General features: G+C 50.4%; 3 protein-coding genes, 1 long non-coding RNA gene and 2 other non-coding genes across 6 annotated transcripts; 1 reads left to right on the top strand and 5 right to left on the bottom strand.

Annotated features, from left to right (window-relative positions):
- Window positions 1-972: 972 nt before the first annotated feature.
- LOC132082275 (uncharacterized) lies at window positions 973-4,090 on the bottom strand. Its single transcript, XR_009419786.1, has 4 exons — window positions 3,842-4,090; window positions 3,266-3,373; window positions 2,517-2,579; window positions 973-1,119 (listed from the first exon to the last, which is right to left on the bottom strand). It is a non-coding gene; the product is annotated as an uncharacterized LOC132082275 (long non-coding RNA).
- LOC132082436 (small nucleolar RNA SNORA17) lies at window positions 2,345-2,478 on the bottom strand. The gene has a single exon (XR_009419803.1). It is a non-coding gene; the product is annotated as a small nucleolar RNA SNORA17 (small nucleolar RNA).
- On the bottom strand, window positions 2,891-3,024 carry LOC132082435 (small nucleolar RNA SNORA17). The gene has a single exon (XR_009419802.1). It is a non-coding gene; the product is annotated as a small nucleolar RNA SNORA17 (small nucleolar RNA).
- A 485-nt stretch (window positions 4,091-4,575) lies between the features above and the next one.
- On the bottom strand, window positions 4,576-6,141 carry MRPS2 (mitochondrial ribosomal protein S2). Its single transcript, XM_059486289.1, has 4 exons — window positions 6,084-6,141; window positions 5,939-6,004; window positions 5,699-5,828; window positions 4,576-5,438 (listed from the first exon to the last, which is right to left on the bottom strand). Exons 1-4 carry the CDS (start codon window positions 6,109-6,111, stop codon window positions 4,895-4,897), a joined length of 768 nt encoding a protein of 255 aa, XP_059342272.1. The 5' UTR covers window positions 6,112-6,141; the 3' UTR covers window positions 4,576-4,894.
- A 52-nt stretch (window positions 6,142-6,193) lies between these two features.
- PIERCE1 (piercer of microtubule wall 1) lies at window positions 6,194-7,235 on the top strand. The gene is made up of 3 exons (XM_059486290.1): window positions 6,194-6,374; window positions 6,532-6,610; window positions 6,754-7,235. Exons 1-3 carry the CDS (start codon window positions 6,310-6,312, stop codon window positions 6,952-6,954), a joined length of 345 nt encoding a protein of 114 aa, XP_059342273.1. The 5' UTR covers window positions 6,194-6,309; the 3' UTR covers window positions 6,955-7,235.
- A 2,257-nt stretch (window positions 7,236-9,492) lies between these two features.
- Window positions 9,493-18,166, bottom strand: PPP1R26 (protein phosphatase 1 regulatory subunit 26). Its single transcript, XM_059486516.1, has 2 exons — window positions 18,069-18,166; window positions 9,493-15,682 (listed from the first exon to the last, which is right to left on the bottom strand). Exon 2 carries the CDS (start codon window positions 15,619-15,621, stop codon window positions 11,677-11,679), a length of 3,945 nt encoding a protein of 1,314 aa, XP_059342499.1. The 5' UTR covers window positions 15,622-15,682; window positions 18,069-18,166; the 3' UTR covers window positions 9,493-11,676.
- Between the last annotated feature and the right edge of the window lie 479 nt (window positions 18,167-18,645).

Genomic DNA, 18,645 nt, shown 5'->3' with positions numbered 1-18,645 from the left:
TTTGAAGGGCTCCTCAGCCTGGATTGGGTATGGGCACCTCCAAGGCCCTGTCTGCAGGTGCGGGGAGGGAAGGCAGGACTGAAATTCCCTGGCATTGAGTAAGGATGCTCCAGGCTCCTCATCCCCTGTCCTGCATCCCCATGGCAACAGCTGGGGGGATTCAGGTTTGAAGGGCTCCTCAGCCTGCACTGGGTATGGGCACCATCCAGGCCCTGTCTGCAGGTGCAGGGGAGGGAAGGCAGGGCTGGAATTCTGCAATGAGGCTCCAGGCTCCTCATCCCTTGTCCTGCATCCCCATGGCAACAGCTCCCTTGACAAACCCAGCTCCTCCTGCCATTGCAGAGGAACCCAAGCCCCCGCCAAAATCCCCTCCTCAGGGCGGCAGAAAAGCCATTTTCCATCCTTCCCTCCATGGTTTACTCCCACTAAATCCCTGCTGTTCCCTTCCCTCAAAGCAGTGCTAAAGCACCTGGAGAACTGGAGGAAAACAATTTCCCCAACAGCAGAACCTCTCTAAATATTTATGAAGAGGTGGCTCCTGTAGCTGAGGGACCAGGCCCTGACAGTTTAATTGAAATAAAGTCACTTGTGACAGCAATTGTTCCATTAATGCACATCCCCTGTGGCCCTGGACACTCCCAGGAATTCTGCTCATCACTAATAAAAAGCACAAAGTGAGTGCAGTTTACAAACCACTCTGGGATACAGGAGAGAAATGAGTCAAGGCAAAGCTGTTTTACACTTAAATTCCTCCAGATTCCCCACAGGAGATGGAAGAAAAGCCAGGACACTCCAAAACTGATAATCTGATCTCAGTGGATCCCCTTTGTGCTCAAGAGGATGGAGGTAAAACCTGAAATTGCTCAAAAACAATCCTAAATTCTCATATCCACAAAGTCTTACATCCTAGAATGGTTAAAAAATAGCATTACAAACACACAGCATAATCCTTTCAGTCTTGTAGGTGGCATCTTTATTTAGTTTTTTTTTTTTTTTAATCCTTCTTAACCATGCAGAGAAAACACAGATGATCAAGTTTCAGGAATCTCCAAGCCATCAGACGTGGATGCTGCCAAGCAGTTCTCAGTTTGTCAGACATTCTGCAGCTCAAGGCATAATCTGCAAATAAATATAAGGCCCAGGATGTCAGGAAAGTTGAAAAACAGGCAAGAAAAGGGAGCAATAAAGTCAACACTAATGAGCTAATTAACCCTTGCCATGCAGACTCTGCTGCCCTCACTGTCTTGGGTCTGTCCCAAGAGTTTTCACATCCCAGAGGAAATAAAGATTAAATATAAAATGCAACATTTTAAGGCTGTTATCAGGGTTCACAAGGAAACTTTGAGACAGGGATTTCCTTCAGCCCAGAAGGACATGGCACAAAATTAGGAGAAGCTCTTTGGCAGGACATCAGAGGGTTTTTGGAAAAGTATCTGGCTGGGGGAGTTGAGGAAAGGGATAATTTAAGAGCTGGATAGCTGGAGCCTGCTCTGGGTTATTCCATCACTCCCTAAAAATCCAAGGTGAGTTTGCCAACCTTGGTGCAGAGCCAAGCTATTAATAGTGCAGGGAAAAAAAAAATCTGAGCTTATTCCAGTTTTAAAGCCATGACATAAACCAGTCCTGGATGATGAAGGGCTGTGCTATGTGCTGAGAGATTTTTAATTCCTCTCTAAACCACTTTCATGTAAAACATTCACGTTTTCCACAGCTCAGAGCCAGTTTTTCCTTCAGCAAAGCAATCTCCATGGCCCAGAAGTGCTGCTTGTGGAAGGGCAGTTCCAGTGAATGCCATCAGGAAAATGTTCATGGTTCTGCTGTGCCTCACAGGGAGTTCTAAAGAGACACTCACTAGCACTCATGCCCACACAGGACCCCTGGAGGGAGCAAAGCCTGATGAAAAACCCCAAACACGGATTGCAGGTTGACAGAAGTCAAGAAATTTAAATAAAAGAGCCACATCCTCAAGCAGAACCACATCCCCATAAGCTCATTAACATTCTTCTCCACAGCCAGTGACTTTTGCCAGTTGAAGGGTTCACTTTGCACCACTGAGGCCCCTCTGCCCTTCTAATGGCCGTTTAATGAGGTTTCCCATTCAGCAGTGCCAGAGCCACTCACTGCAAAGCTCAGGGTCACAATCTCTGCGTGCCCAGAGCTGCTCTCGGTGTCCCTCGAGAAGGGACAGTGACACACAGCACCACTTGGATACAGGGACACCTGTGCACAGGGTTTGGAGCAAGCTGGCACAGCAAAAGGCGTCCCTGAGGAAGGGAAGGACTGAAGGACAGTGCCCATCCTCCACCATTCCCCATTAAAGGCAAGAGAGCAGGAAAAGAACTGAAATGTCAGGTTGTTGAGCAATCCTGAGAGCTCACAGGGCTCAGAGCACCAGGGAAGACCTCGCCTGTTGCTGTCTGCCACCGAATGACACAGACGTGGCACTGCAGCCATGCCTGCAACACGAGATGGGGCAGGGCTGGCACCCCCTGGCACCTCACAGCGCTGCAGCTCACCTGGGCAGGGCTGGCACCTTCCAGCAGTGGAGCTCACCTGGGCTGGGCTCCTCTGGTCTGCCTCTGGAAAAGAGAGAAATGCATGGACAGCCTTTAGACACAGCCCAAAGCCTGGTTACACAGGTACTTTCACTGGCAGCAAAAATTTAAAAGGTATCAATAACAGCACAGGAGTATTTTCATTTTCTGATATGATAAATTCCTAGTGTTACCACGTGGTTTTACAGATCACTTCCACTTATTCTTCTGTAACACACGTGGCACCCACAGGATCAGAAACTCTCACTCTGCACAGAACAAACCTCCCCTTACCCAGACCCCACATTCCAATGAGTTCAGAGCTGGTGTCCCTGTCTCCCATGAGGCTGATTAGGGATGTCAGGCTATCAATCACTCTGATTGCTCACGGGGTGCAGAACAAACGAGCGTAGAACATAGCCTGGGTCTCTCTTGCCACTCTTTGACACAAAGATGCCACAGCAGCCATCTCTGCAACGCCAGTGGCAGCCTGGGGGGAGCAAATAACCCAAAACCACTGGAAAAATGTAATTATGGGTGGGTGTCCATCACTGGAAGTGTTCAATGCCCAGCTGGATGCAGCTCTGAGCAGCCTGGGAGTGGAAGGAGTCCCTTCCAATCCAAACCATTCCATGATTCTGTTGTATTTAGAAGATTTTATCACTATTTAAAAGCAGTGCTAGCAAGGTATTTGCTGCATGTGCAGATACCACGTGTAACACACCACTCACAGTCAGCAAGGTGGCTGAAGCTTGCTTGGGCAGCCCCCTCCTGAAGGATCACCCTGCATTTCTGAACTCACACCATCCCGGTCACTTTATTTTTTGTCCACCGCCAGACTGAAGAAAGAAAAGAAAAACAAAGGAAAAATGTTGTTAATAATCGCCTAACAGCCTTTTTTTGGTGAAGCACACAATTTATCTAAAAACCACAGAATTACAACAGTTAAAAGAATGATATCCACTGAAGATTCACATTAGCTACTGAAATCATTGAAAACCTGAAATCCCTGAATTTTCTGCCTTTTTTCAGTGGAGTATATTAAAAAAAAACACACATCTGTGTATGCTTTATATTAGAGATATAAATATACACCTTGCAATATATTCGGTTCACAATATATGGACATATTATTAACATCATATTAATATATTGATAGACAGATCGATAGATTTTGCTTCCAGCGCACTCCACAATTTGGGGGTTTGCAGCGCACGTGGCAGCTCCCGGAGCCCCCCGAGCCCCGGGGCCGCTCGGGGCCGGGCCGGGCCGCGGGGCTGAGGGGAAGGGGCCGTTCCCAGCCTCACCTCGCTCGGTTCCTCCCGCCGCAGCCGCTCAGCGCCGGCGGAGAGCGGCACAGGCCCTGAGGGAGCCCCGCCAGAACATGGCGGGGGAAGGCGCAGCTGTGGAGCCGCCTCCACCAGCACCGGTTTGGTGCGCATGAGGGACGCGGGGATTCTCGCTGGCCGCGCCGGGAGAGGCTGAGGCCGGTGCCGGTCCCGGTCCCAGTCCCGGTCCAGTCCCTCTGAGGCAGCACCGCAGCGCCGCTCCCGTCGCCCCGCGCCCACCGAAAGGGCGAGAGATCCCGCACCTCCCCAATATATAGTGCGGGGAACGGCCGCGCTTGCGCACTCGCTCTTCCGCCCGAGAGCGCCCCCTGGCGGGCGGGAGGACTCAGAGCAGGGAGCGGGCGGGGCGGGGACCGCGGCCGGGGACACGGGAGGGGACAGGGGATGGGACACGGATCCCTGCCCAGGACTGCTCCAGGGCCTCCCACGGAGACACGAGGCTACTAAAAGATGGATATCCCTTTTCTCAGCTGCTCCTGGAGTCCCTCACCTCCCGTGGTGGCAAAGGTTGGGCTCCCAGCCTGTCCCAGGACAAATTTGGAACCCTCCGACCCCCACTGGGGATCCTCTCATCCTGCATCAGCCACCCTGAAATATCCCCAGCTTGGGTGCATCCTATCCATCCCATTGCCTTGACTGCCCTGGCCAGGCTCCCCATCCCATTCCACTAGGGAAAAACCAAAAAAAAAAGATCACAAGGATAAATCCCTTTATTTACTAAGAACAGACGCAAGATACAAGTGGTTTCAGGTGAGATCATGAGCTCAGGAAAGCCACAGGACAGTGGCACTCCCTGCAACAGTGACAAACTCAAGGAACAGGAGTCTGGCTCCATTTTCCCTCGCATTGCTCTGGACAATTTTTTGGATCTGGAAACCCTCCATGGCTGTGGGATCACCGTGCACAGGGCTGGGGGCCCCCTCCCCACCAGCCAGCTGTGCCGACAGCAGTGCTGGATGCAGAGCCAGCCCCGTGGAGCGGAGCAGAGGCACCGAGCCCATCCCTGGGGCTCTACTTGCCCTGGGCTTTTCTCTGCAGCTCCTCCACGGCCTCGCTCTGCCGCCTCTTGTCCTTGGCACGGATGATGGTCATCCTGAAGAGCCTGCAGTAGAGCTCCACGGCCGCGGGGCTGTCGTCATTGCCGGGGATGGGGTAGGTGATCAAACACGGGTTGCAGTTCGTGTCCACCACGCCGACCGTGGGGATGTTCATCTTGGCCGCGTCGCGGATGGCCACGTGCGGCTCGAAGACGTTGTTGAGGGTGCTGAGGAAGATGAGGAGGTCGGGCAGGCGCACGCCGGGGCCGAACTGGATGTTGGCGTTGGTGAGGAGCCCGCCCTGCCAGTAGCGGGTGTGCGCGTACTCCCCGCACGCCCGCGCCGTGCTCTCGACCAGGTGGCAGAACTGGCGCCGGCGGCTGACGAAGAGGATGATGCCCCCTCGGTAGGCCACGTGGGCTGTGAAGTTGAGGGCCAGCTGCAGGTGCTGCATGGTCTGATCCAGGTCGATGATGTCCTGGTCCAGGCGGCAGCCGAAGATGTAGGGCTCCATGAACCTGCGGGGGCACAGGGGGACACGGGGATGGGGTGTGCAGGTATTGAGTGTTTCTGGATGTGGGGGAGGAACCATCCCACGCTCCTGCTCCTGGCTGACAGCACAGAGAGCCCTGTGTCTGTCCCAGCGCCACATCCTCACAGTGCCCACACTGGGGGGATCCCTGTACCCTGCCCTGTGTGGGCAGCTCCAGGCTCAGACCAATCCAGCAGAAGCATTCCTGCTGTCAACAAGCACTGCATCACGAAAAGCATCACTCACCTGTGCCGACATCCCTTTTTGTGGCCCAGGTGCACCCGAGCATCAAAGAGATCTTTCAGGGTGAAGAGCTCCTTCACGCTGAAGAAGTCGGGGTGGTTGAGAGGCTCTGTCAGCAGCTTGTCGTCGTCAGCTGAGAGAGGGGAAACAAATACTCACTGCGTTTAGGGGGACGGGCCGGGAGGACGCACCGTGCCCGGTTCGTATCACCGCACGGGGCTGGGGTGCCAGGGCAGCACTCACCGCGGGGCCGGCTGCCTGCCGGGGCCGGGACCGGGGCCGGGGCGGTGCTGTAGAGCCGCGGTGCTGCTGCGGGACAGAAACACGCGGGTCACACGGGGGTGGCCGGGGCGCTCCGGGCCGGGCCGGGCCGGGCCCCGCCGCTCACCTGCCCGCAGGAGCCGCGGCAGCGCCATGCTCCGAACCCGCCGCAGGGCACGGGGACGGAGGAGGAGGAGGAGCGGGGAAGGTCAGCGGCGCTTTCCGCTTCCTGCGGGGCGGGGCGGGCGCGCCCCGGGGCGGTTACGGTCGCTCCCCGCCCTCCTCCTTTGGTCGCCGGGTAACGCTCCATCCCCGCGGCCCGGCTCGGCTCGGCCCGGCCCGGCGGCTCCGCCATGGCCGAGCCCAGCCCGGGCGTGCCCCGGCGCTTCGAGGAGCTCACCTTCTACCGCGGCTACGGGTGAGCGCCGGCCCGGAGCTCTCCTTCTACCCCGGCCACGGGCCCCGCTCCCCACCATAGCTGTGCTCTGTCCCTCAGGCAGCCGCCGGGCCGGCCGGGCCCCGCTCCCCACAATAGCTGTGCTCTGTCCCCGCAATATCTCTGCTCTCCCCCGCAGGCAGCCGCCGGCTCACCCCCGTTACCGGACCGCCAACCAGAGCTACGGCAGCAGGGCCCCCACGGTGCACGAGCTGCCGGTAGGAGCACCCCGATGGATGCAGACACGGCCCAAAGCCGCGTCCAGCCCTGCACACAGCCGGCCTTTGCAGGTGTTGTCCATGTTGGTGTTTAAACCATCCCTACCCCCCCTCTTACCCCGTACCCTTTGTCGCCCCCACAGAATTCCTTCCACACCCTCCCGCACACGTTTTCGGATCACCTGGGCAGGTTTGGCATGTGCAGGAACGAGAGCCTGAACACGTCCCTGGAGAAGAGCCACTGCACCGGCCCCGACACCTTCATCACCGCCTACGAGCACATGGACTTCCACCCCAGCTACAACCCCAGCGGGCCCTCGCACTGCCGCGACCAGCCGCCGTAGGCAGCGTTTGTCGGCCTTAAAAACGCCCACAGCCGGCCTTGATCCTAAACGGAGCCACTAGATTGCAGGGGGAATGTTATTAGCACTATTTAGTGAAGGTTTAATGCGGTTAAGTGTCAGTTAGGTAGCTCATGTGAAGCGTTTTACCTGATTTATCAGCAGCATATACGTACTAGGACAACATAAATTCTGGTTTTATCCCCTTATCCCCTTCTCTGTCACTAGTGATCCTTTACACTCTTGCCTTATTTACTACCTATCATTAAAAATTAAGATCTAAACTGCTTCTCTAGTCTTTATTGCATAATCAATCTCTAAGTTTTCCAGAGTTATTCATGAATGCTTTGGATTTCCTGTAGAAAGTTCATGTTTCTTCTGTGTCCAAACTACAAAGTTTTAAGAAATTATTCAAATAATGACAAGTAATCAAGAAGAAGATTTTTTTAAAAGTTTTATTGGAACAATTGTAGGTACAGGCAAAAAAACTGCATCAGTTGGACAGTGAGTGCACTGAAAGAGCACCCGAACATTTTTGGCTTAAAAATGAGTTTTTAAGAGAAACTACTCTGCCTGTTTATGGATGAGAAACAGTCCCATCTTATAGGTGTAACAAAACATTAAAAATAAGCATAATATTATTCAAACTGTTTGCCAAAAATATAAATAATGAGTGGAACATTATGTCCAAACTACTGCAATTGATACTCTTCACATGTCAGAACCATTCCCTGTTTGTGACATGTGGTAAGAGCTGGGTAAATCCTCCAGCTGCAAACACACCAAAAATAATAAATTGGAACAGGTAAATAAACTGAGCAGAAATGGGCCTGAAAAGTTAACATTTCAAAGATTTAACATCTGAAAATAAATAAGCAACCCTCTTCCATTTGCTGTGATCCTCGTATCAGACTCTAGACAATACCTGGAGCTTCTTTAGAACTTCCCTTTCTTCTCCTGAAATGAGAAAATAACAAAGTGCTGCATCAATAGAAATAGTTGTGACAATGTTACGTGTATTTTTATCCACTGATTTTTCTGCAGGTGGCATAATTTAGGGATAAGGCTGCCTCATAAAAATATTAACAGAGTGGATTCTGTCACATATTTTCCCACTCCATCTGAAAACACCCACCTCTTCTTTCTTGCCTCAATTTTAATTTAATTTTATTCTTGGAACCAGATCCTTTGAAGAGTGGCGTGCAGTGTATCTAAGTGTTCAGAGGTTAAACCAAATGCACTTTTAAAAAAAGAAATACCTGTACAAATTCAAAATACCCTCCAAAAAATGACTCATTTTACCACACAGGATCTACCTCAGACAATCTCTTTCTACTCTGTCTTTTGAAAGGAAGATTTTCACATTTGCAGATGAAATTAAGTGAGGCTGAACTATCACCAACTGAAGGGATGAAAAATTGAAAAGCTACATTAATAAAAGAAACGGGGGCAGGGATGTTCCTGCCTTGTATAAAGAGCAGCTACATGTCAAAACACGTGTTCCTAAAACAGCAGCAAAGAACTGGGAATAAAAAAATTAAGGGAGTCCTTGCTGTCCCTTGAGGATCCTTGAAGATTGTTCCCAAAGCACCCAAAACCAGTCACTGGGGTAAAAAATGAAGCAATAAACCTCTGTTCAGATTTACCTGCCAGCTGTGGTACTGCAGCCAGGATCTGTAACTCACCAGAGCCATAATCAAAAACACCAAGTGGTTTAAGCATTAATATCTAAATTAACAAGTTTTGGGCTCTGACTGGAAAGAAAAATGAGCATTGTGCTTTTTTTAAAAATATGAACCTGCACTCATTAAAAAAAAGGTAACTTAATAAGCTTTGGAAGAGCTGGGTTTATGGCTCCCTGTATCTACTGCAGTAATTATAATTAATTGGTGTCTCAGGAGGGTGGGAGAAATAGGAAAAGGAGTTTCTGGACACTCCCCAGGGCTGGCACTGGAGTAGCAGGGCTGTGCAGGCTGTGCCCACTCTGTGCCCTCCCTGGGGCTCTCATGGGCACCATGAACAGGAAATAAAATTGCTTTTGGAACTGCTGGTATGAAGATTCAGCCTTGAGAGACTCGTGCTGCAGCCTTGGTACCACGTGTGGGAATTTATTGCCACTCAAAATAATATTTTTTATTGCTCAGCCTTTAGTGATGTGTAAGAGGGATTTCCTATTGCTGCAAACCACCAGACTTCTCTTTTCTGAACAAGTGATGAGAACTGGGCCAGGATGAAGACACTGCCACTGGAGCTTGGCTGTTCAATTCCAGAGATGCTCCTTGACACACACCCAATTACACAAGCAAAGATTCCACTTCTTGATCAAACACCAGGAAAAAAATCTCTTGGGGTTCTGCTACCACAAGCACCATTCTCACCTCCCAAAAGCCAACCCTTTGTATTTTATAAATTCTCCTCCTTCAGTTTTTGTTACAAAGAATTAATGACATCCTCAGTGAGGAGGGAAGAAGAGGGAACATAGAAATTATTACTCACTCAAGATGATGACACAAACCATAGGAACACTCCAGATGCACGGTCCATGGGCAGAACCCCATTTATTAAACATTAGAAACTCAGCAATGTACACCAGTTCCTATATACAAATCAAGTTCATCAATTAAAATAAAAAAGTGCTGTTTGAAATCAGGTTTTATTTAAAGCACAAGGTAACTGGAATTGCATTTTAACTGGGAGTGGATCAGGTCACGAGTGGTACTGAGGACACAGACACAGCAACAGGGGCACGAGACACCTTTGAAGTCTTAATGTGGATTTACTGAAAACTTTTGAGAAGAAACATTCAGCTTTTTATACAAACAGTACAGAGTGCTTCCAACATCTCTAGGAAAATTAAGTATACAGTTTAATCCTTTTAAAGCAAGGTACTTGGAAAACTTCTAGTTTAAAATACCAGCCTATTGACCTATTCCAAACAAAAGGCTCAAATCCTGCAACGGAATCAAGGCAGAGCAAAAGATAAACCTGTGAAGAGGGAGTGCAGGCACTGAGCTAAGGAAAAAACACTTGTCCAAGGTATCCTACCACAAAATGGAGATGAATTAACACACTGACCTTTAAACAACCCGGCCAACCAACCCCAGGGCTACAGAAAGGTGGCTGGACAGTCAGAAATGCCAAGTGAGCACTAGGAACATGTTTCAAACGCAGCTGCACGACAGCATGAACACACCAAGATGTTTATTTCTCTACATGCCACAGTCACTACTCTATGCTACACCGTATTTTGCCCACATTCTGCATCACACCAGGGACACCACGGGACTCTGGATCCAGTCCTGGCTGCTTTTGCTCCGTTTTGCAAGTTTAAGGCCAGCCTGGAGGAAGACTCCTCAAGTGACTGAGAAACAAAGTGATGCCAAGTGGTGGTTTGGCTGAGAAGTTCTGCAGAAGAGCAGACAAAGAGAATATCAGATCAATTCACAGGGACAAGATGTGAGAACAAACTCTTCCAAGGACTTCACAACACAAAAATGAAAATGAAAGAGCCAACAGCTCCAATTTACACCTTTTGAATTTGCAGCGAAACCAGTGTGGGGGCACTTTTTTGTGTGTGTGATGTGAATGTGCTACTTCAATCCCGTTGAAAGTCAGTACAAATAAAAAGATAGTAGTGAAAAATTGCTTTATTCTGGCTGCTGGAAACGGAGGCAGAGAAAGAGCCTGAAGAAAGAACAGTGCTGAAAATATCCGTGGCTGAAAAAATCCGTTTGTGTTGTGACTTCCTACAGCAAACCCAGCTTTGCTTTATTGCACCAAAATTGTCAGTGAAAAGTTCACAGAAATGTAACATTTTAAAAACCACTTCTGAAAAAGGAAAGTTAAGGGCACTCAGTTCCAGAAAGTTCATTCAGGAAACCAAAAGACATCTCTGGGTAACTGCAGGGCATCAAAAGGAGAGAGTAGAGAATAACAGGAATTGTTTGAGCCCTGCAGGCCCAACAGTACAGAAATCCAGGGAAATCCAGGGAAATCATGTTGTCTGAACAGACACACTCCTTCACTTGTCTTGGACTGCAATTGTGCTTGGAATCATTGCTAGCAGGAGGTTCTGGGTGTGTAAAAGGACTTTGAGCAGCTGCTGAGATCTCTTTGCACAGGAGGTGCAGACAGAGCCATCCACTTGATTTACCTGAATTTGCATTTGTGTCTTCCAGGCTGGATCTCCACACCCCCAGTTCTGCTCAGGGACCTCATCCCACAGTCCTCAGGGTGGGAAAACTGAGCTCCAGCAAACCCCACCCCACAGGATTGTCCCGAGGCAGCTGGGATGTGGCCAGTGTCACATCTGCATAGCTATCCAAGGCTGTGCTTCCCTAGGATCTCTGAACAGGCTCCCAAATAAATTCTGTGCGCAAACAGGTTTCCCTTTGAGAGACAATTAGAGGCCTCATAATTTAAAGTGTGATTAGCCAATATCTTATCTACAGTAACTACAGCATCCTGTAGGAATGCAAGCCCTAAAAATCATTATAAAAAATATTTCCTTAGAGCACTTAAATAATTTACAAAATTCTACAAAAGCTACGAATGCCTATCCGTGATATCCCTGTTAAATAGAATTATTTTCACATTAGTGTGTTTATGATATACAGGTATCAGCATCTCCCACTGCCTCTCCTTTCGTCTCTCAAGCTTTATCAAGGTAATTACAATCACAGTTATTTTATAAAAAGACTGCTAGTGTAAAAAAAAAAAAAGTACTTACATATTTGAAACCTTTTTTCCCAAGAGGGAACCTGGGCAATCCCCTGCAGGTAGGTCAGTAAATTTTGCACAGGTTTTGGTTAAAAATTCCTGTCCTTGGTGTACTTCACTAGCAGCTTCCCTGTTCTGCAGGACAGGTATTTTTCCTTCCATTTTGGAGCTGGATACCTGAATTTCTCCCTGCCTGTCAGCTTTTTCTTCCTTAATGCACATCTGCACACTGTTATCTGCACGTGCTCCTCCACTATCATGCACTGCTGCTGCTGTCACATGGAATTCATGCCTTGGGCAAGCTAAACTTGGATCTGGCCTCTTGTCCAGCTGGTTATTCCCTCCCTTACTGTCCACCTGAGCACTGTGCTGAGCTGGCTCTCTGCTGGCTTTATCTGCTTTTCCCACACTGCACTCAGGGTGTGGGGGATCTGCAGCGGGGTCAGCCCAGCTGCCTTGGTGGATATCTCCCTCCTTGATCCACATCTGGGTGTTCTCAGCTCTGGAGGTTCCTCTGCCAACCTTATCAGCTTTTCCTGCAGCCACACTCCATTCCTGTGAGGGAAGGCTGCACTGGGACTGATCCCCTGGAGCATCAGCCTTCCTGCAACCCTCAGCTGCCTCCTGGACACACCCAGCTCCTGCACAGCTTTCTGCCACATGGGGACTCGCCCCTCCCACAATGAGTTTCTGAGAAGAACTGGGTTCTTTTATTGCTGGTGTAATTTCCCCTTTTGGCAAGGGGTTAAGTACATCTGTGTCCTGGGAAGCTGTCTCCATTCCCAAGGCACTGCTCTGGCTGAGCAAACGCTCTGCTTTCTGCTTTTTGTTCAAAAGCATCGATTTCTTCCTGTCCCGGGCATATTTCAGACCTGCAATAAATTTACTTGAGATTTTCAGTTGGAAGGTATTCTTCCTCTTAGATCTGGGCTTTGCATTCATGACTTTTCTCACTTTACACCCTTCATTTCTGCTGGGTTTTGGGGGCTCTGTGTTATGGACATTCCTTTTACCTGTTGCACTCCCAGGTAACTCCTCAGCAGCACCACCTCTGACCCCCCCCAGTCCTTGCTTAGCTTTTGACTGACCAGTAGTAGGAACATTCTCTGCAGAGGAAGCACATTTTCCACTGCCAGCTAACATTGCACTTTTCCCTTCTGTTCTCTGAGAGTTCTTCACCTCCTCAGTTTGCTGAGCTGCCTCAGTCTTTCTACTCTGACCCAGCACCAGGTCAATCTCGTTTTCCACCGGCTGCTGCTTTGCTTTTCCTTTATTACCAGTTTGTTTGGTTGCTCTAAGTAGGTCCAGACTTGCATCACCTTTTTGCATCTCTGAATTGCTTGCAGAGTCTTTAGCCTTTTCTGCCAAAAACCTCCTGATTTCCTGCTCAATGCTGTCATCACTGTCCACTGAGCTGCTGTCACTGGCATCTGACACAGCTGGGAAAGCACATTTCCTATTTTTAGCCCCCCGCTGGTTTGAAACTGGTTTAGGTTTATTGCCTTTTTTAAGCTGTAAGTTAGATTCCAAGTTTTTCATGGTTTCTGGCTTGTCATTGGGAAGTTTCATGTTGTCTGGAGGGTTCCTGACTGCATTCTCCCTCACAGCTTTCCTAGGTTTTGAGAGGCAGCTTTTTAGCAGTGAGGGATTTTTACATTTCCACTCGTTTTGTTGGAGGCCACTGAACTCATCCAGCAGCTGAGTTTCTGTCTCACTGAATCTGACTTTCTTCTTGCACTGAGCTTTCTGGTCCTTGGATTTCTTCTTTAACTTCCTTTTAGACTGTAACAGGTCCTTGATGGCACTATCCAGGTCCTCATCACTGTCCAGAGAGCTGCTCTCATCACCTGACCCCTCCCTCTCTGGGGTTTGGATGGGGTTTTTGACAGGTTTTTTTGTGCTACTCTGAACCTGCAGAAAAGGATTTACAGAGTCCAAGGGCACACATCTACTGCCATCAGAGGCAGACAATTTGGGAGACATCAGCTGCTGCTGCCTCGGGTCTTTATTGCTCTGAGCATCCCGGAGTTCTGTGGGGCTGCTCAGGGCTGGCTCCTCCTGGAGCACTGGGAATTTGGAATGGTGACCTGGCTGGAAAAGTCCTGTCTCCAGCTGCTCAGGTACTTTTGACCCCCCTTGTTTTGCTGTTCTGCCTTCCCTTTTAAGTCTCCTTTTCCGACTCAGGGATAATTTCAGTGTTTTGGGCAGAGCAGGCTCAAGAGTCCCGGTGAGGCTGTTTGGATCAGAAGGCAAAGGCATCTGCATGGAGCGTGATAGGCTGGGAGGTTTTGTTCCAAGGTTCTCTGACTGTGCTTTCAGAGCCAAAAAAGCCCTGATTTCTTGCTCTATGCTGTCATCACTGTCCACAAGGCTGCTGTCACTTTCACAACGGGAGGAGGAGAGAAGCTGGGGAGAAAAGAAAGAGTCTGCAGTAAGGGATTTGTTGTCACTTCCCATTTGGGATGGCATGATTGTTTTGGAAATATCCAGGATAGCTTCTGCACACATGAGTTCTGCAGATGTGTCTGCTCTGCAAGAGGCCTGCAATGTGAGCTCACAAGCAGTAATCTTGTTTTCTGGAAGTGCAAAATGTCTGGCTTTTTTCAGTGGTTTAAACAGCTTATTAAAGTCATTGCTGGTGCTTTCTAATCCTGTTGACTTGGAATTAACTTCTTTTCTCTTGTTGCTTGTAGGGTTTTTATGGATTTCTGGTGAGGCACTTTTTGTGGAGCTAATTGTCAGGCTGGCAGAAATGTCTGCCATACCCTTTGGATCAAATGGTTCCCTCTGCAAAGGGACACAGTTTGCTGCATGACCTGCCTCTTTCCTGATTTTCTCCAGCTGGTAAAGCTGGATGGCTTCTTCAATGCCATCATCACTGCTCGAGTCAGATGTGTGCATGCTCTCCTGGATGAGTGCTTCCCTTGGCTCCCAGTAATGAGCTGCACTTCCCTCATCCTCCTCCACGAGCCAGGGCTGGCTGGCAGTGCCCATTTCTAGATAAGCTTGGTTCACCTGGCTGAAATCACTGGGCTCTGCTTGGATTTTGGACTGCAAACACTTGGACTGGGCACTGGATTTCTGCAGCTTGGGATGGTGTCTCAGGAGAAGTGCATTACAACCTTGCTTTATAGCACCACAGTTTGTTCTGTTTGTTGCTTCTTTGTTGCATTTCAGGACAGATCTCACACGGGAATCTTTTTTATCCTCCTCGGTAACACATTTACTAATTTCTTGCTGCTTCTTCTCATTCAAGAACTGCACTATTTCAGCTTGTATGCTCTGTTCAAAGGAGTCATCGCTGCTGATGCTCTGAGGGGAAGCAGGCTGGATTCTTTTCCCAATTCCCAGGTGGTCAGACAGGTACTCTTCAGAGAGCATCTCTGCATTAAATTTCACAGGGAGGAGGTTACTAGCCACTTTGTTCTGGGAGAACTCCCTCTTAAACCTTTTGTCTCTGCCCACATTCCCAGAACGCTCTGCATTCCTTGGCAACGACTGGGCACTTTTGCTTTTTGTTTTCAAGTACTCCTGGATGGCTTCCTCTATACCTCGGTCCACAGAATCGTCGCTGTCAGAATCGAGCAGCAGAGTCTCGAACTCTACATTCCCTTCCACTTCGCTGCCATCAGAATCCTCGGGGCACCCACACTGGGTGTACTGAGGATGCTTCTGCAGCAGCGTGGTGCTGGATGTGACTCTGGCACTGCTGCCTTTTTCTCCCTTCTGTTTCTTCTGCACAACACAGCCACACTCATTGTTCATACCCAGGGCAGGCTCTTGGCTTTGCAGGTTGTTTATGATCATCTGAACTTTGGCGCTCACGGAGGTTCTGGTGACGTTGCTGTCGGACTCAGGGAAGCACACGGGGTATCTACAATTCCTTGCTGGCCCAAAGGACTCCCATTTTGTCTGAAGAGCTACCAGAGGAGGAGCATCCATAAGGAACATTCTAGCAGACCACAGCAAAGTCCACCGTGGAACAGATTTTCAGACCGGTCTCTCCTCCATCCTAAAACAATTAAAAAAGGAAATTATTTATTAAGTGTGTGCCTTCCAGAAATTCCAAGTAATAATCCTGGTAACATAAACAGTAAATTATTAACACTCAGAACTACTGTGCCAGATAATCACAGGAATTACTCCTCAACATCACTTGAACGGGTAAATCAGTCACTACTGCCCCTGGGGATAAGGCAGAGCTCATCATTTATGGTTTGAAGTATTTTCTGGCAAAATCATAACCAAATTCAGGTAATTCACTTCTGAAACTCTTCCTGTGCTTCTAAATAATGTGCTCCCAAATAATGCTGCACTGCCCAGACCCACCAAGACCCACTGTGATGGTATTCAGTGCACTGGCGTGTGCAATCCCCTTCGCACAGAATACTTTTGCAGAAAACTTTGTGGCAGGAGAGGAAAACCAATTTTGAGGAATTCTTTCATAGTGGGAGTGGAGAACTCAGCAAAATACTCTGCTCGTTGTTTCCTTTGGCATAACTGCCCTTTTTCAGGATCACGCAGCTCAGCTTTCCAGTTTTCATAGGAAAGCAGCACTGGCTGTGTCCACATGGTGCAGGATGGGTGGATGTGGAGAAACCTGGACCATCATCCAGGATGGTGGGACACAAACCAACTCCTCCTCAGAGAGCAGAGGATCACACAATATTCCAAAACAGCTTTTACTGGATCTGACTTGGCATTAAACACACACAGCTGAGGGACTTGGGGCAGCTGAGAGAGAAGGAAAGGGAACTTATTTCTTCCTGAAACACACTCTACAGCAATAACCCTGAGACATCAGTCATCCGGCCTCACTGCAGGATAAAAGCTCTTGGCAAACACAGATCTTGGGGAGTGCACAAAAGCAGGATGAAGATTAGGAGCTATTCTTTGTGTTCCATTTGAAACTGCAGACAGAACGAGCTTCGGTTTGTGGAAGAATGGAAAAAGCCACCCACAAAATTCCAGTTAACACCCCACAGAGTTCACCACCTCCACATGGTCCCATGAGGGTTGAAGGCTTCACCTGCAGCATCATTTGGTAGGATTGAGGGATGACAATAATTCCCAAAAACTACTGCAGTTGGATGGCTCCACACAAACGCAGTGAGTCCCAACTGCAGTGGCACTGGACTCTGCCAACGTACAGGGACACAATTTTCCCTCTGAAACCTCCCTGACCTTGCACTTGTCAATTATTCTCTAGTTCTGGTTTCAAATTAATCAGTGGTATTAAATATTTTAAAGGATTAATGACTCTAAACTCTTTAAAACTTGTATTTATTTACTGAGAGTAAGGTAACAGACAACCAAGGAAGAAAATTCTTCATCTTTGCTTGGGCAAATATAAATTAAAAACATTTTTCCTTGTAATAAGCAGCTAAGGATCAAAAAGACAGAAATTAGGATACCTCATTACCTTGAAGCAACATAATTAACACACTTTAGCTCCCAGCTTCATTAAAAAATAAAACCCAACGTTTTTCCTATTAACCTATTTCCACAGTTTTCAGGGAAGAGGCAGGTGCCTTCACTACCCCACACTTGAACTGGGGGTCCTGCATGAATTACACAAGATTGGGGTGAATTTTTGTGTCCCAGCACCCACCCAGGGCACCCAAGGAGACCGTGAGGGGACACCTGGGTGCTGCCTGAGGGGGGACATGAGGGGACACACACCCAGGGGATATTCACAGAGGGTGTGAGGGGACACACACTGAGGGTGTGAGGGGACATGAGGGGACACACACTGAGGGTGTGAGGGGACATGAGGGGACACACACTGAGGGTGTGAGGGGACATGAAGGGACACCCACCCAGACAGGATCTGAAGGGAAATGAGGGGACACACACATAGAAGGAGGGGGGTACCCTGTGTAACTCTGAGAGAAAATGAAGGGACACCCACAGGGGCTGCATGGGGGGACACTAACTCAGCGGGTGTGTGAGGGGACACCAACCCGGGGGGCACCCAGAGAGGCTCACTGAGGGGACATGGAGCGACACCAGCCCGGGGGGCACCCACAGTGCCTCCAAGAGAGGACGTGAAGCGACATTAACCCAGGGGGGCACCCATAGTGGCTCCATGAGGGGACATGAAGCGACACCAACCCGGGGGGCACCCACAGAGGCTCCATGAAGGGACACGGGGGTACCCCCAGCTCGGAGAGCACCCCGAACGGGCTCTGACGGGCCCCCCACCCTCGGGGGCCGCTCGCAGCCGCCGCCCGCGGGACCCCCGCGGGGCGCCGCGCCCACTGCCCGCGGCCGGCCGGGCCCTGCCCGCGCCGCCATGGCTCCCCCTTCCCGCCTTCCGCCGCCCCGGACCCGGGCCCGGGCCTCCCTCGGCCGCCGGCGCGGCGGGGCCCGGCCGCGCCCCCCCGCCCGCCGCTCACCTGCCGAGAGGAGGCCGACAGGGGCGACGGGGGTCGGCGGCGGCCGGGCCGGGCTGTCGGCTCCGCCGGGCTCCGCTCCGCCGCTGCCCGCCGCGCTGGTGCAGGGGCGGGCGGCGCTTCCTTCCCTGCCCCCGGGGAGCGGGAAGCATGCGCCGCAGGGCTCCGGCGGGGAGGCGGGGAGGGACCGCACCGGGCCGGGGCACAAAGGCGGCGGCGGCCGCTGGCCCCGAGAGCCGGCGCGGAGCGGAGGGAGGGAGGCAGGGCGAAGGGAGCCCGGTAACGATCGTAACGGAAGGGCCGCCGGGGGAAGGGGCACCGCGGCTTCCTGCAGCAGCCCCGCGGCCAGGGCCGGGCTCCAGACCGCGGTCCCGGCGCGGACCGGCAAAACAGCGGCGGAAAGAACGAGATTGTGCTCGGGTCTCGTCTCAGAGCTATGCGCAGAGCAGGGGATGATCCATCCGCTGCCTTCGGGGTGCCAGAGTGGGGGAAACTCAAAATATGGGCAGGATGCAACACTTGGCTGTCCCAGGTGCAAAGTTTGGGGTGCAGAATGAGAAGTGAGGTGCAGGGAGCCAAG

This window comes from Ammospiza nelsoni, chromosome 20 (assembly GCF_027579445.1).
Source record: "Ammospiza nelsoni isolate bAmmNel1 chromosome 20, bAmmNel1.pri, whole genome shotgun sequence".
NCBI classification, from domain to species: domain Eukaryota; kingdom Metazoa; phylum Chordata; class Aves; order Passeriformes; family Passerellidae; genus Ammospiza; species Ammospiza nelsoni.
The sequence above is the reverse complement of the archived record's forward strand: the minus strand, read 5'-3'. Positions and strand labels throughout refer to the sequence as shown.

Excerpts from the sequence above, each read along its gene's own strand:
- MRPS2 (XM_059486289.1), bottom strand. The coding sequence starts at position 6,111 with ATGGCGCTGCCGCGGCTCCTGCGGGCAG. Across the intron at positions 6,005-6,083 it reads GCCGCGGCTCCTGCGGGCAG|CAGCACCGCGGCTCTACAGC; the intron begins GTGAGCGGCGGG and ends TCTGTCCCGCAG. Across the intron at positions 5,829-5,938 it reads GGCAGGCAGCCGGCCCCGCG|CTGACGACGACAAGCTGCTG; the intron begins GTGAGTGCTGCC and ends CCCCTCTCTCAG.
- PPP1R26 (XM_059486516.1), bottom strand. The coding sequence starts at position 15,621 with ATGTTCCTTATGGATGCTCCTCCTCTGGTAGCTCTTCAGACAAAATGG.
- PIERCE1 (XM_059486290.1), top strand. The coding sequence starts at position 6,310 with ATGGCCGAGCCCAGCCCGGGCGTGCCCCGGCGCTTCGAGGAGCTCACC. Across the intron at positions 6,375-6,531 it reads ACCTTCTACCGCGGCTACGG|GCAGCCGCCGGCTCACCCCC; the intron begins GTGAGCGCCGGC and ends TCTCCCCCGCAG. Across the intron at positions 6,611-6,753 it reads CCACGGTGCACGAGCTGCCG|AATTCCTTCCACACCCTCCC; the intron begins GTAGGAGCACCC and ends TCGCCCCCACAG.